Source organism: Psammomys obesus, unplaced genomic scaffold (assembly GCF_907164565.1).
Source record: "Psammomys obesus unplaced genomic scaffold, mPsaObe1.curated_primary_1811, whole genome shotgun sequence".
Classification (NCBI taxonomy): domain Eukaryota; kingdom Metazoa; phylum Chordata; class Mammalia; order Rodentia; family Muridae; genus Psammomys; species Psammomys obesus.
This window is the reverse complement of record NW_026585580.1, coordinates 536,431-553,447: the sequence shown is the minus strand read 5'-3', so window position 1 is coordinate 553,447 and position 17,017 is coordinate 536,431. Positions and strand designations below refer to the sequence as shown.

The window sequence follows — 17,017 nt, the reverse complement described above, 5'->3', positions numbered from 1 at the left end:
GAGGCCTTGACTCTGGAGGCTTTGGTGGACAGCAGTGCAGAAATGCGCCAATACATCACGAAGCAAAGTGCTGCGGGTTGCATGTCCCTGCTTTCCCCCACCCTCCCCTGCTTCTCCAGCTGCAGCAAGAGCTCAAGGCTGCAGGTAAGCTGTGCAACCATCCCATAAAGGAAACTTTCCTTGTAAAGGCACGAAAATAAACAGGACATTGCTGAACACCACACACACACACACACACACACACACACACACACACACACACACGCTACGATCTCTGAATCGTCACAGAAAAAACCAAAAACAATTCAGAGGACCCGTGGAAGGAGGAATGAGGACTCCCCTCTCAGTGATCTTTCCCGTCCTCATGCTGTCAATTTCCTGAGTTTCTGCCTCCATGGAGCCGTAACTCTCATCTGTTCTGCCGAGGATGTGGTGTGAGGTAAGACTCAGCCAGACTTGCTTCAATAATGGCTTTCATGCACACTGTAGCTCAGAGGTAGGCAACTGTTTTGTGTGAAAATGCTTTTATGTATATCTATAGTACTCTTAATCAGTGCTCCAGATTTTGGAGTACTGGGGTCAGGGCAAGGCAGGGAATTGTCATTCAAGGTTGTATGTCCAGCAGTAATTTCACTTTGCTGCATGGTGCACAGAACCCTTTCTGGCCTTGCATCAGAACCCCGGGGCCTTCTGTCTGTTGCAGGAAGTTACAATGCATTTGACCGCCAGCCACACCCCCCATGGTAGAACCTTCTACCTTAATGCTTGGTTGTAGCCAGGACAAGTGGCCTCTGCCATGCAGAAGAAGCAAGAAAGGTGATCGACTTCTGTGTGAATTTTCTCAGTGAGCAAGGGTTGGGAATGGATTGTGTTAGCCTCTTTGGAACAACACTCTGTTGTCTGTGGAGATGAAGGAATTGTGGGGTCCCTGACAGTGTAGCCAGGGGTGGAGGGGAGAGTAGACGGCTACTGCGTAAGTTCACACAGGGTGAGTCTCTGAGCCTCCCAGTCACTCATTCACTCAGGGCAGTGGGCTCCCTGCTGTGCGCAGATGAGCTAGCTTGGGTTTGCCCTCCGTGGGCTTGACTGGCTGAGGAACGAGAATTGGACAGGCCGCACACCACAAACAGTTTTACACCAGATTAAAGGAATTTGTCCCTAAGAGGGTCCCAGGAGCAACTGGGGGACTCAAGAAGGTGAAATCACTTTTCACACTTTTGGTAAGCTTAGAAGAAAGATTAAGGCCTCAAATTATATCCAATGATGAATGATCTGTCTTACCAGCATTGGACTTGTAAAGATGGGTGTGTTCCTGTGAGACACCTCATTCTATATCTCAAATCCTACACACACACACACACACACACACACACACACACACACACACACATTTGCTACTACCCCAGGGCTCTAACTCAGAGAAAAACATTAAGACTACCCACCCCATCCTGAGTGAGGTATCCCAGAAGCAGAAAGACACATATGATACATACTCAACTTGTAAGTGGATATTAGCCATATAATATAGGATAAACATACTAAAATCTATAGTCCTAAAGAAGCTAAACAACAAGAGGACCCTAGGGAAGAAACCTCACTCAGAAGGGCAAACAGGATAGACATCTGAAGTAGAAGACAAGGAAGGAGCCTACCACAGGAGGCCTCTGAATGACTCCACCCACCAGGGTATCAAAGGAGATGCTGAGACTCATAGCCAAAGTTTGGGAGGAGTGTAGGAAACCTTATGCAAGAAGGGAGAAATAGAAAAACCTGAAGGGGTCCTGCAGAGACTGATACTCCAGCAAAGGACCGTGCATGGAGAGGACCTAGACCTCCTGTTCAAAGAAAGCCCATTGGCTGCTCAATTTCCAAGAGGGTTCCCTAGTAAGGGGATTAGGGGCTGTCTCTGACATGCACTCAGTGGCTGGCTCTTATATCACCTCCTCCTCGGGGGGGGGGGGGGCAGCCTTGCCAAGCCACAGAGGAAGATGATGCAGCCAGTCCTGATGAGACCTGATAGACTAGGGTCAGATAGAAGGGGAGGAGGACCTCCCCTATAAGGAGACTAGGGAAAGGGCATAGGGGAAGAAGAGGGAGGGTGGATGGGACTGGGAGGAGATGAGGGAGGGGGCTACAGATGGGATACAAAGTTAATAAATTGTAATTAATTAATTAGTTAATTAATTAATTAATTAATTAAAAAGACTACCCACCCCTACATCTCCTAGAGGCCCAAGCCAGAGACCAGTGGGAAAATCATCCTTGTAACTTCCCTGCCTTTCTCTTACACCCCCAGGCTTTGTTCTAAAGGCAGAATATCACCACCCTGCTCTGCCTTCATTGTCATTTCTCTAGGGTGGGTGGCCCTCATCAACCAATTAGTTTAGTGCAGTCAGTTCCCAGATTCTGTCCCTGCCTTTCTTAGGCTCCACTCTCAGAGCTAGGAAACATTTGCTAGAATTTTAGTTTGTCTATAAGGCTTGTTTGCTTAACCCTTCACTGACCTTGGCACAAGAGCCACAGACTCCCCTTACAGGGGTGATGTGAGTGCAGGTAATAGTTCTGAACAGATGCTCTTTTCACAGCCCATTTGTGTTTCGGTTTTTTAGATTGTCATTATTTTTTAACTATGTGTGTCTCTGCATATGCATAAGAGTACTTGCCCTCGGAGGTCAAAAGTCATCAGATACTAGACTTAGTTATGTGTTGCAAAACGTTGGTGCTGGAAACAGCGCACATTCCTGCCCAGCTATCTCATGCTCCTTCTGCCCTTTGCATTTCATACTATTTGCAAGCATGCCTTGTACTCTAACTCCTGGAGGTCTTTGCACAAGTTCATTCATCTGCATGGAACACTTGGCCACCGTGCTTATTCCTGCTTTCCCCAGGATCCCAGCTGGGACCTTGTCTTCTCTGGACATCCTTTCTTAGGCTTCAATGTCCATCATATCTGTCCTCTTGGGGGCTCTTCACCTTGTGCTTCTCCCTGCTCTGTGGTACTGTAGAGAAGCCGGTGTCTGCAACCTTTCCGAAATTGCTTCCTCGGTACAGAGATAGTATATATTGGTAATGCTCAGTAAATACTTGTTGAGTGGGAAGGGGTTTAAACATGCTTCCCTGAATGTCCAAGTGACAGATTTCTTCTGCCTCCGGAGTTTTCTTGGTGTGCCGAAACAGTAATAAGCTTAAAAATAGGAATGATGAATGAGGGAAGGGGCTACAGCTGGGATACAAAGCAAATAAACTGTAATTAATATAAAAAAATAAAATTTTAATTGAAAATAGGAAATGACAGTGAAGGAATATCACAGCAAGCTAATATTTGTTTTAAAGGGTACCTTTATGTTTAATTGGCACATAGTAATTATACATATTTATGGGATTGAGTATGGCCTTTCAGTATCATATATTTAATGTTTAATCAGCAGAGCAGGATGATTGATATGGCCATTACCTCAGACATTTATTATTTCACCCAAACTCCTGTATACTAGCTAATGGGGAATCTAAGGAGTTGCCAACTACAGCTATCCCACTGTGCTGCAGGACATTAGCTCCTTTACAAAGACACAGTGTACCCCTTAATTTCCCCCTCCTCACACAGTCTCTAGGCTTTGATAACTTTTTACCTTCCACATGTAAGTGAGAATACATGGAATTTGTGTTTCTGTGCCTAGAGCAACTCCTAGAACTCCTGCTTTCCTGGCTTCACACTGTGATGGCTAAAGCTGTGTTTAAGCTTAAATTACTGTGCTTAAAAGATCCATGTAACAAAAATACCTCTGATCCATAAGCCCCCACTTGCCCAAGGACAGACAACTTCCTGGAATACTGAAGGCTGTTCATATAGGAAAACAAGTCCCGTGTTTTCACTTCTGTTCACAAGCTTGGTTTCACCGACTGCACAGGATGTGTGCTTGATCACACTTAGGGAGGAGTTATGAAGGCAGGAAGTATGTCAGGATGTATGCTTGACCCCAACTGGACAAAGATGGTAAGTATGTAGCTTTGTGAATTTTGCATTGCTAAGCCCCTGTCTAAAATAATTTGGCTCTATATAACCTAAGAATTCTGGCTATGGACCTGACCGGTATTTAATGAAGCTTGATTCAACTTTAGTCAAAAAAAAAAAAAATTGTGGTAGTGTTTGTATTCTTGCCCTGTAGGATTAATACCACACACTGAGATTACAGGCATGAATACTCGGTTTACAGTAGATTCTAAGTGATTCTGAAATCAGCTTGAGACCTCTCCTATTCTGAGTCAGTCTTCTGAGACAGGTTGATCTAAAGGAAGAACAGTGAGACAATTAAAACAGTGCACAGGAGAGCCATGGATACAGCTCAGCGGTGGAGCTCCTGCCTGGTGTGTGCAAGACCTGGATTAAATCCCCGGTGAGCACACACACAAATGCACAGGACACCTCATACACCATTACCATATTCATACTTACTAACATGATCATTTTCCTATGGAGAAATAGATATCAAAATGGTACAATGTAAAATGTCAAGGGCCTGTGATTACAGAGGTCTTAGGCGACAGGGAGAGTTTACTGCTGTTATTCTGATAAAAGGACATGGTATTAAGTGGCTGCTAATACTTATCCCTGTACCCATAGGTTATCATATCTTTCAACCTGCATTAGAGAAACATCTTACAGTAGTCAGTAACACAGACTCACAACTGGTCAACATGCAGAGAATAAGACTGAGGAACGCTAAGCACTGAATGGGATGTCTGCCATACCCCTCCCCCAAAGGCCCAGGGATCAGCTAAGAAGGGGTAGAGCGACTATTAGAGCCAGAGGCCGCTGAGGACTGCAAGCAAACAGTGTTATGCAGACACAGAAGGATGAACCCACAGCAAGTCTTACAGCATGCATGAGGCTTGGGCCAGCTCAGGGCAGACAAAACCCCAGTATGGCGGTGGGGAGATGGATGGACACAAATTCCTGCCCTCACCTGAGGAGCTGTGAGCATGTGATTGCTGCTGGGAGGAAGAGGCAGTTTCCTTAAGGATATGACCCTTGGTAGATCATGCCCAACAATATTTTAGTAACACAAATTGAACTCTTGGTGGAGAGAGAGAAACAAAATTGGGAGGGTAGGGAAGTGGGTGGATCTGGGATGAGTTGGCTGAAGAATGGGCATATTAAAAATACATTATATGGAATTCTCAATTCATTAAGAAAAATATTATTTAAAAAATCACCAATCAATGAAGGACTGAATAAGCTGAAGAACTGCATCGTGTCTCATCTCTGTCTCTCACTTTGGGGGACACGGGGAAAGGGAAGGGCGTGGTCTGTGGATCCACAGCTAGCTAGAGGCTTATTCCGTATTTCCTGGGGCTATCTGGCTCCCATTGCACCTTGGGTAATGGAGGGCAAGGCTTCAATGGAACCTTTTATCACCACTGGAGGTGTTTTAACCCTTGCATGATTTACAGCAAAATGTCTCTGGCGAGCAGTTTATTTGGCCCAGGGCTCCATAACGCTTATTACTGATTACAAAGGAGTGTGTTGGCCCCTGGGAAGTTGCAATAGACAGTACCCTCAAAGTGTAAGCCAAAATAAATCCTTTATTCCGTAAGAAGCTTTTCTCAGGTGTTTTTGTCATAGCAGAAAGCGAAATAACTGTAGTCTTCCTCACACTCAGAATCTAGCTGGGGTATGCCCGTTAGGTATGCACCCAGAATTAACTGTTCCATAACATAAGATTTTGGGATAAATTCTGTCCTCGAGAATGTTTCCACCCTAGCTGTAAACTCCTGACAATATGATCTCACCTGGAAAGACAATCCCTGCAGATGGGAAGATCTGGTAGAAATGTGGGCACTGTATCAATAAACCAACGAATTTCAACGTGCCTAGCAACCACGTTAAGACGGATCCTTTCGACTATTTCTAACAGGAACTCAATGGCTGGCTCTTTGACCTCCCCACCCCCCAAGGGAGGAGCAGTCCTGTTAGGCCACAGAGGAGGACTTTGCAGCCAGTCCTGAAGATACCTGATAAAACAGGATCAGATGAATGGGGAGGAGGACCCCCCCCATCAGTGGACTTGGAAAGGGGCAGGGAGGAGATGAGGGAGGGAGGGTGGGATTGGGAGGGAATGAGGGAACGGGATACAGCTGGGATACAGAGTTAATAAAATGTAAGTGATAAGAAAAAATAAAAATAAAATAAATAAATAAATAAATAAATAAAAACTAAAATTAAAAAAAAAAAAAGACGGATCCTTTCTCAGGGGCTTCAGAGAGAACCTGGTGCATCTCAGACCAAGATGCATTCAGACATGCACCTTTCCCAGGACTGTGGGAGGATAGGTTTAGATTATTTTAAGATACAAAGAGTGTGGTACATTGTTATAGAAGCCTTAAGAATGAGGCACACAGAATGTCTAATTTTGTATTAGGGGCACCTAAGTTTTTATTACTTCTATTATAGCAAATTTAGGGCCAAGCTGAATGACAGTATCTGCCATATTCAGCATTCCTGCAGCCCCAGGAGAAATGATTGTTCTATACTTTTTTTTTCAAGACAGGGTTTCTCTGTGTGTAGCCTTGGCTGTCCTGGACTCAGTTTGTACACCAGGCTGGCCACGAACACACAGAGATCCACCTGCCTCTGCCTCCCTGAGTGCTGGGATTACAGGTGCGTGCCATTGCGCACAGCTGATTGTTCTATACTGAATATAAATATCCTGTTTGAGTAACTGGATAAGGAAAAAAAAACTTAATTAGTTCAAGAAAAACAGTTACGCACAGTGCGAGTGTATCCGTCTGTATGTGTATTTGGTCAGAAAGGGCACTATCCGTATGGAAAGATTATTTTTACATAGGCCAGAGTTTGATATAGGGTTTCTACTTAAGTCTGTTTGACAAGGATATGACAGCTCTTCCCTGACAATGTTGAATACTCCAGAGTCTAAGAAGCTTGTTCTGCTTTATTGAAATTCAAGGAAACAGCCTAGGAAGTGATCATGATTTCAATTTTGACTACAGCCAAATAGCATCCCAGCAATTCTTCGTCCATGTCTATATGAATTAACGCATAAGCCTTACTTGTTAGCCTCCCAATAAGCAGCATTAACATTTAATCAAAACACTTCACTGGTGCAAAGCTTCGAAGGCTGGCCTTGTGGGTACTATGATCCATTATCTCCTTGATTTAACTGAAAATCTTCTTTACTGATTCCACGCATTTCTCATCATCAAAAGGCTTCCTCTGGCTACCAGGCTGAAGAAACTTCTTCACTGTGGGGAGGCTGCTGACTCTGGTTCTCAGGGCCTGCAACAAACAAGTCAGAGCCTCAGAGAGCAGCCGAAGAAAATGCAACTGTTGGCACAGCCCTGTGCCCCTGCCAGCCAAAAGACCAACCGAATCCCTCCATTAGCAGCAGGATAGAGGTTCGAGACAGATACTCAGAAAAAAAATGAAGATGAGAGAAAGAAAATAGAGATTCCCCTCCCCCAATATATCTTAAAGATTCATTCTGTTAGAGTCATTCCCATCTTCTTCTTCGGGCTTTAATCCTGCAGACTCATCACTTCTGTAGAGTTTAAGGATGAGCAATTTGTCTCTCAGATACTGACACATACACACACCCAAACAGATAAAATGAAGATCTGGGATAACAGAGTCAAAAATGGTGGTAGGAAGTAGAACAGGAAAATGTACCAACCTTCACACTGAGAAAGAAAAGTGGAAGTAGTTGGGGGGGGTGGCAGTATGGCACAATGGGTAGAGCACTTGCCTGGTATATGCCAGGTTTAATCCCTAGCACCGCCACACAAAACAAAGAGAAGTAAAACGAGCAGGAGGGCTAAAGAATGGCTCAATTGCCAGAGTGCCTGCTACACAAGCATGAGGATGTGAGTTTGCATCTCCTGAACCCACACAGAACCTAACAGAGTAGTATGTGTCCTTGCCCAGTGCTGTGCTATACAGACAGACAACTACGAAATCCATTGGTCAGCCAACCTAGTTGAACAGATGAGCTTCAGGCCCAGGGACAGACTGTATTTCAATAATAATAATAATAATAATAATAATAATAATAATAATAATAATAATAATAATAATAAATATGGCGTTAACCAGGAAGACATCCTATGTCTACCTCCAGCTTCCATATGCATGAGAACATGCGCACACCCACATGAACACATACATACAACTAACACACACACAGTGGGAGCTGTTGTATTGGCAAAATAAATTTGTGAAGGAGGTCACTGTAACGAGAAGTATAATGTTAACCTAGAAGCTTGAAAGGGACCTCTCCAGATAGGTTCAGTGTGGAAGGACAAGTGGAATCCCATTGAAGTCAGTATCAAATCCAAAGTGAATATGGGTATGGGGAGAATGAGATTCTGGATATATACAAGACAAAATATACAATCTTGAGATATCATCTACTTCAGATTTTCTTATTTAATGTAATTTTTTTTTTCATGTCTCAGAACTAGGGTCTAAAATCTCATTTTGTAGCTATGGCTGGGGGAGAAGGGTAGTCACGAAGGCCAGAAGAAACTGGAAGTTAATCACATCACCTTGATGGTCAAAATATTGGATTCCATGATATAAGTAAGATATGGGCTGTCCCATATCTTGGGACAGGGCTTGAACTAGAGTACCTTCAGCAGAGGGAAGCTGGCCATGATGCTGGGGTCTAGCTCTTCCACAAGGTAGAGAAGTTCAGCCAGGGAGACATCAACCCTGCTCAGCCTATTGCCAACGAGATAATCTTGTCCATGGCTCTTCAGCACCTGAGGAATTCAAGATGTTAGTTAGATCTTGAAGACAACTGCCATCAGACTGAAGCCCCTTGATTTTTTTTCTGAGGCTCTCAAATAAAATTTCCTTGCACTACATTTTTGGGTACATATGGGGCCCCGTACTCCTCTCTAGACTCTGACCCATGATAAAATTCAAGAAGCAGATCTCTGCCCATCATTTTGCTGTCTGTCCTATACCCATGCCAAGCTCCGAGATCACCAGTACTATTTCTTCATGTACCCCTACAAATAAAGGGCAAAGCCCTAATATTAGAGGGTGAGCCCTCACTGTATTCTGTAGTCTCTTACTGGGAAGTGGCTTCACCTATGTGAATGCACCCTTCGAATATGAGTAGACTATTTCAGGAACCACATTCTTCCTTGTTCTGCTCTCCCAGTAACTAGAATAAGCCTGAATCGTCATTTCCTCTGTAACATTGGCTTAGGCTCTTTTTGTACTATGGGATCCTCTGCAGTGCTGAAGCATTTAAGAGTTAACTGCAGATATGTCTGTGATTAATTTTGAAATGCTAGAAAAAAAATAACATGATTAGCTGATAGAAAGAAGAGTATGTAGGCAAGGAAGCCGGGAGGAAAGGACACATTCAACAAACAGGATATCAGTGTTGTCTTCAATTAGATGATAGGCATGTGTTCCTTAAACCAACACACTCTGCATGTACGTATGCATGTATGTATGTATGTATGAATATGTATATGTATGCATGTGTATATATATATGTGCAGTCAGAGTTTCATGGAGCAGACTGGCCTCAAACCCACTGTGTACTTAAATTAGCCTTGTCTTGAACTAATCTTTCTAATTCTATCTCTTGAGCACCAGGTACAAGTATGCATCACCATGCCTGGCTCAACTTCTGTACATGGATGAAAGTTTTTAGAAAAAAAAAAAAAAACACTGGTGTAATGGAAGTTTTGGGTTGTGTTATGTAAATATGTTTCTGTTTTAATCCCAAGTGTGGGATTTTGGTTGGGCTATAGTTTATCCACAGCTGTTAATTGTTTCATGTGGGGTGTGGCCTTTCCCTCCCGCCTCTGTGACTGAGCATCTGTGTCTCCCCAAATCAAGGGGATAAGAACCCCACCCCACAACATGATTCTGTTAGTAAGTAGTAATCTTGAGAGGGGAATAGTAACTGGTTAAGTGCTCATGAATGGCATTCCTGCTCCCAACAAAAAGACTCCAGAAAGCTCCCATACCCCATCTACAATAGAAGACACAGATAGAAGGCAGACATCTATGACCCAAGGAGTAAGTCCGGCCAGACACCACTCTTCAGGGTCTTGATTTTATACTTCATAGCATAGCACACTTTGCTATAGTAACTTTACCTGCTCTGATGCCTCCTGAGGACAAATACCTCATTTGAATCCTTGAAAAGTCAGTCAGCCTCTACTCACCTTTTCAAAGGCAGGGAAGTAACGGTTCCTTGCTTTGTCCTTGATTTTGGCAAGGGCTTCCTCTTTCTCCCCAGGTGGCATGTAGGGGTAATAGAGAACCATTAGCTCCAGATCCGCCACACCTTCTGCATACATGTCAATGCTGAAAAACAGACAAGCATTCTGCCAAAGCCTTCTTGTCTCAGATTTTATACTTAACAGATGTAAAAGGCAGCGGTAAAATAAGCTCACCTCTGATGGGCCTATGGAGCCAGTAATAATAACCTGGGTTTTACTTCTAGATAGGCGAAGCTTTTTGAATTTTCAAAAATATATTCAGAATCTCTCTGAATAGCTCTGGGTGGCCTGTAATTCGTAATGCTGACAGGTTGGTCTTAAACTCACAGAAATTTGCCTGCCTTTGTCACTGAGTATATGAATCAAAGGAAAACAGCACCACATCCTGTAACATTCCCTATTAAATGGCCAAAATCTCCATCCATTCTTCTGTTAACACATGGCTCATTTTATGCTTCTTGAACATTAAAAATAACACATATATGCACATTCATGTAGTATTATTCCTGCAGATGTATTTTCATTTCTCTGGTGTATTTATCTAGCAATGGAACTGCTGGGTTATTGGTGAGTTGATATTTAACTTCTAGAGAAACTGCTAAAGAAACGTCCACATTCCACAGAAGATTATAGTTTGAGTGGAATGGTTCTATCACAGGAGAGAGGAGGCCTGATGACCAGGCTTGACAGCTCCTAACAGCCTGCAGTTTCCTGGAAAAGCTTCAGGTCTGCACCAGACTCTATAAGCCACAAGCAGCCCGACTCTGTGTGTATTTAATGGTAATGTAAGGTCGTGGCTGTGTGTCTTCTAATTGCCAGAACTAGGAGATCAGTTCATTGGCTCCTTGTCTTTATTGCTGGTCAAAGACTTGGCCTTTGTCCAAAGCTATTGGCTAGAATATTGCTTCCAAGGACTAAACAAGTGGATTCCACCATGTCCTATTCTACAACAACACATGCCTAACCACTCATATTCTTCCCTCATCTCCTCTCATCTCTTTAGCACTCGTCTCAACTGTTATTATGAGCGTTTGTACACTAAAGCACCCTCGGTGTTCATTAGTCCCTCGCCATGGTTCTGTTCACTCAAGATAAGACCTATATCTTTCCCATAACGAGGAAAACTGCCCCATACATGGCTCTCTCCTTCATATCCTTCCCGTAGAGGTTGTATTTGGCGGCAATGTAGTTGAGAATAGCTTTGGTCTGCACCAGCTTCATCCCATCAATCTCCACCATAGGCACTTGCTCGAACATCAAACTCCCATCTATTGGATGAAGCAAAGAAAAAAGAAAATAAGGTTTCTGTTGTCATACACATTCTAGGGTCATACACATGCCAAAAAAAAAAAATTTGAATAGACTGAAATTTTTAAAATAACTAATTACTTGGCAACTTTTTAATGAAATCCTATTCTTTTTTTTGTTTGTTTGTTTGTTTTCTGAATCTTTACTGTTGTCTAAGTTTTAGCTTATTATTTTATTGGTGTTTTTATTTCATATCCAGAATACTAATTCTGTATCTGCCACACAGGATATGATACAGTGAAGAAGGTAAAGGAGGTACTGAGAGACCAAAGAATTCAAAATTAGTTTGTTTGTTTGTTTGTTTTTTGGGGGGGGAGTTAAAGTTTAAAGCACAATCCTGAACCAAGGCCAGCCAGGTGGAGATATGTCCAGCCACCTGCGGGGGGAGGAACTAATCTTACTGAATTATTTTCCTGCCCACTACAGATACAGTTGCTAGGAAAATGGCCCAGATGGCCAGGCCAGAACCATTTATTGACTTGGCACCTAAAGTAAACCAATCATTTCAAAAGTCAATTTCCCTTACCCAATCATGTAACGCCAAGGCATGTAACTCCCTGCTTGCAGTTTTGCCCTTTAAAAATCTTGTTCCCCTAGACTGCCCCGCTGCACTCCTCCTCCTCTTCACCAAGGAGGTTGCTGTGACCTGGGCTCGAGCTTGTATTGTATAAACCCTCATGTGTTTTGCAACGGACTAGACCTCTGGTGGTCTTTTAGGATCTCGATATCTGAGTACAACAGTACAAGCCAACAGTCAGATGGCACCATTTAAAGAAAGACAGAGTCTCAAAGTCTCTTGCTGTTCATGACATCAAGACATAATCATAAACCTGCGTCTATATAGGTTCCTATGTGTTTTTCACTAACAGCAAGAGGCAGTGTGTGCTTTCCAACTAAGAGCAAGAGACAGTATTTTCTGGGCATGCCCAGTGACCCTCATCCACAGGTGTTGGACTTCCTGCTTCCCCCCATCCTCTCTCATAGTGTTCCACAAAACCATCATAATCTTTCTATTAGTCCTATAATTCAGCATTCCTATGGAATTATTTTGTTAAAGCTGTTAGAACTCAGGATAAGTGATTGATTTATATTTTCTCCTGACATCGTGAATTGTGTATAGATGGTGAGCATTGTGGGAACCTGAGGTAACTGCAGTGAGCATGGAAAAGCAGAGACGGGACATTCATGGGGCTCTGGGGTGGTTTCACAGCAAATACAGAGACAGAGAGAGAGTTTCAGCCCCCTTAACTCAGATATTTATCAGATGTGGTCACAGAAACCTGTGACTACAATTTACCACCCTTTCATTAATTACAATTAACAGGTACTGTCTAATGTTAAAAGCTTCCACTAGAAACCCTCTCAAGAGCACTTTGATCTTTGCTCTTACCATTCCGTAACCTTGTCAAGTCATCCCGGGTTTTCAGATATTTTTCTTCAAACTAGAAAACAGAAAGAAAAAATGAGTTTCTGTTAAGTAATTTCACTGTATTCCAGGATTTTCGCTTTAATAACTCCTGACTGTAGATATGAAAAAAAAAAGATTTTTTTTAATTTGTCAAGTACACAGGTGAGCTAATCATGCATTATGGGAATTTAAAGCAGGGCTCTTAAAAAAGGAGCAATGGTCATATCACATCCCTTCTCCTAACTGCAGTTGCTGTCATCTCTACCAGAACTATTCCTATGTTGGTGATTAAGTCATGAGTTACAGAAATGCCATTGGAGGAAAAATGCTGATTGTTTCTTCTGGCTATGTATTTGTAATATTTCAGCCTATTCCCATGTAGGTTCTGAAGGAACATTGTGGGCCTCCAGCATGGAACCTGGCACAGGCCATTGTCTAACATCCTGCCAATAGGCTTTTGCTCTGATCACAACACTTCTGTCCTCAGGAGCCCTGCTGTGGGTGAAGCAGATCTTGTTTGATACAATACTTTACTCTTGCAAGTAAAATTGCCTCACCTGAGAAATGGGGACAAAATTATATATAATTCCTGATTTAAGAAGAAATACCTTGCACTGTTTTTCATCACTAAGATCTCTGGATTCTGAGATGGCTTTGTGAGTTGCATATGACTGTCTGAATGAATTAAGTCCTTTACATGGGCCATGCTAATGACTGTTCTTGTGTCTCAGTACTCTATTCCATAGAATACATTTACATACAATGTCAGTTTGGGTGATCTCAAAACTAAACCACTAAGACATGCAAATCACCTGTCAGGTCACCAGTTGTATATTAAGTGCTCAGTAAACATAAGAAGTCGTTAGGATGGAAGAGTATAAACAAAAACACATCTCTCAACTCACAAGGGAAAAGTGATAGTTTATTTTGGATCTAAAGTTGAAGGACCATGGTCTGAGAATGTAGATTTAGATTACACCCAGTTCAATTGTTTCAACATGGAAGCAGTTTCATAAAGTTTTATAGCAACAGAACAACCAAGTCACAAGTCAAGACATTTTTAAAATACCATATTGGAACAGAGGTGGGCTGAAGTCAAGTAGAACAATCTAAACTATAGGCCTCTGATGCAATCTGAGAACATTTTCAACCCTTTGATTGGTGGTCAATCAGCTTTTGTTAAGTTAATATATTCCGAAAGTTTTTACCTATTTATGAGATGTTCTGTCTGACACAGAGGTGGACAAAGAATGGCTCCTTGGAGAGCTAAATATTACCCAAAATACATAGCAATTAACCTCTGGGTCTGAAACAGTGAAACTCTCCACAGTTGCAATCAGCTTCTGCAGACTTAGCTTCTTTCCAGGAATTTTTGTTCACAGGTGTGCTTTTGAGATCATCCCTTTTGTTTTTAAATAGAGCAAACTAGTCTCATATTGACGAAAAAGTACTTTGCCTTAAATCTACATCCAATAATTTAAATGTCTACCTGAAATTGTGCTTGTAATGTCATCTGGGAGCAGGCTCATGTATCTCTTGCAACTACAGTAGCCATGCTTGTTTCATAGGAGAGTCAAATTTTATATAATAGTACAAGTTGTTTTGTAGGCAGAGTCCAACCATAAGCCTATCGAAAGAGTCAACAAGGCATGTGAATCTTGATGTTGACATGTTTGGTGTCACTTGTGGCCATGTAAGATGCTATAATCAATCATTTAGTAGATGAAAGACTTCACTCACTGATTTGTAAAGATAGGGGAAGTGTACTCTTCTTTAAAAGAATGTTGGAATGTTCTCAAAACATTCAGTACCTCACTTGCCCCATAGAAACCAAATATCATTGCATAATATAGTGGTGCTATTTTCAATGACTGTTTGCCTTTCATGAAGTTCTTGGTTGTGAAAATTCAGGACTTTGGGCTTATTTAGCATGCTCTGTGGATCATTTTCTTGTGGATCAATAGGGTCACATGGTACCACAGTTCAGGGACAATAAGGTAATATGATAACAATTTGCCAAGCACCCAGCCCTGGAAAAGCACAGGGGACAGAGGGTGGTTATCTCAAGAGGGTGGGCAAGGTGAGATGGGGCTGGGGTGTGTTGCTGATGGTGAGGACGATGATGGTGGATGGGGCTTATAATGATCATCCTTTGGATACAGAGCTCTGAGCCAGACAACTTACTCTCAGCAGGCTCTTCGGTCATGCTCAGAGGCAAGGGAGGAAGCTGCCATTACTGCTACTTGCTCTTTCTGTACTGAACATACTCTGCCCAGAGGCTTAGAAGTCTTGAACACAAGGCTGCCATCTGGTTGCTTGGGAAAACAGACCATTTGTTTGTATAAAGAAAAACAATCTGTGATGGCTCTACAAAAAAAATTTTTTTTTCATTGAATCGAAACAGGATTAGGCCACACAATAAACACATTCACAGCATGGTTGGGAGAGGGAAGTAACCTGAGGGTTTGGTAAACACACTACTATGAAGCCTAGGAAGCAAGCACTGGAAGCTCAGGTGAAAGGCCGGACCTCATGCTGTAGCTCTCACTTTCCTACCACCTCCTCCCAAGGAGCAAGATCTGTTGCTCTTGGCAGTTTCCACCCAGTTGTGGGATCCCTCTGCCTTGCCTGAGAAGTTTTTTTGTTTTTTTTTCTCCTACGATAATTCTAGAAAGCAGTGTTCAGCTGAATCACAAAGATACCCCACTAGATTATTGTCCAAAGAGTTTGAATAAAATTCTTTTTAGTCCTGTTAAAAAAAAAGAAACAAGTGCTTCTCTCTCTCTCTCTCGTGTGTGTGTGTGTGTGTGTGTGTGTGTGTGTGTGTGTGTGTGTGTATATATATATATATACATTATTCTATATATATTCCATCTCTCATATGTATGCTTTAATTCTTTTATTGTTGACATTTTGGATATGCATAATAGTAAACAGAAAACTGTGCTGTTCTTCTTTGTATCCCTCACTTACTTGTAACAATTGTCAAATCAAGGCAACAGGCTTTGACTTAGGTGATCTACACCTCTTCTTCTATAATCACTTGAAGGAAATCTCAGATCTCACATACACTCACATGCTCTATACCAATGTCTGGGTCAACTACAAACTGTATGTAGGGTCTCATGGGTTATAGCCGAATTGCAGATTTATCACTACATAATGAATGTATAGATTTAAACAAAGCAGGATGACTATAGAGAGACATTCAAGAACACTCACAGGAATGTTGTTTTAAAGTTGACAACAAGGATCTCAACATGGAAAAAAATACCTTTCATTTGTAGAGAGGAGTATCATGCCCCATTTTCTACATTTAGGAATATCAGGAGAACTCACGACAGAGTGACTTCTCCTCGGACAAGCCTCAGGCAAACCTTCAACAGCTGTTCTAGACATGACTATGCCAATCCAGACCATGATCAGGCCAAAGCTAACATTGTGTTTGTATCTATGCTCAGCAACACATACAAAAAAAAATTAAGAATAGACAAAATTTAGAAATAGTTTGGCTATACAATGCGTGCTCTTATTAGTATGAGAAAAGTTTAAAATGCCTGTAATCCCGGAGTGGGAGAAGCAGAGACAGCTTCAAGCCTGAGGTTCCCTGGCCATGGTGGGTGAGCTCCAGGCCAGGGAAAGAGCCTTTCTTCACAAAAAGGGAGAAGGGCTAGTACTTGCAAAATCACACCTGGGTCAAGGTTGTCCTCTGACCTCCACACGTGTCCACCTACACACATACGCATCTGCACACACAGATAAACATACACCAATACAACAAAATATAGAATCTATGCTAAAAACAACTACAGTATGTGATTACATAAAAACATTTAAAAGAACATCACATAGACACACTTCTATTTTTTTCTTTAAATGGTGTGTTTTGGTTTTGGTTTACAGCTCATTCACATCTATATGAAGCGTTTACATTTTGGTGAACAAATTACACATACTTTGGTGTTTTGAAGATTTATTATATTCTCTCTGTGTGTGTGTGTGTGTGTGTGTGTGTGTGTGTGTGTGTGTGTGTGTGTG

The 17,017-nt window shown here is 42.1% G+C and overlaps 1 protein-coding gene across 3 annotated transcripts in view; it reads right to left on the bottom strand.

Annotated features, from left to right (window-relative positions):
- Positions 1 to 6,930: 6,930 nt before the first annotated feature.
- LOC129675813 (glutathione S-transferase alpha-5) overlaps positions 6,931 to 17,017 on the bottom strand; it is a 20,888-nt gene continuing 10,801 nt past the window's right edge. For all 3 annotated transcript variants that reach the window (XM_055605916.1, XM_055605905.1, XM_055605896.1), the window contains exons 3-7: positions 12,962 to 13,013; positions 11,399 to 11,531; positions 10,207 to 10,348; positions 8,644 to 8,775; positions 6,931 to 7,294 (exon numbers count right to left, since the gene is read on the bottom strand). In XM_055605916.1, the coding sequence (XP_055461891.1) occupies positions 7,175 to 7,294; positions 8,644 to 8,775; positions 10,207 to 10,348; positions 11,399 to 11,531; positions 12,962 to 13,013 (579 nt within the window). In that variant the 3' untranslated portion in view covers positions 6,931 to 7,174. The remainder of the gene's footprint in view (positions 7,295 to 8,643; positions 8,776 to 10,206; positions 10,349 to 11,398; positions 11,532 to 12,961; positions 13,014 to 17,017) is intronic.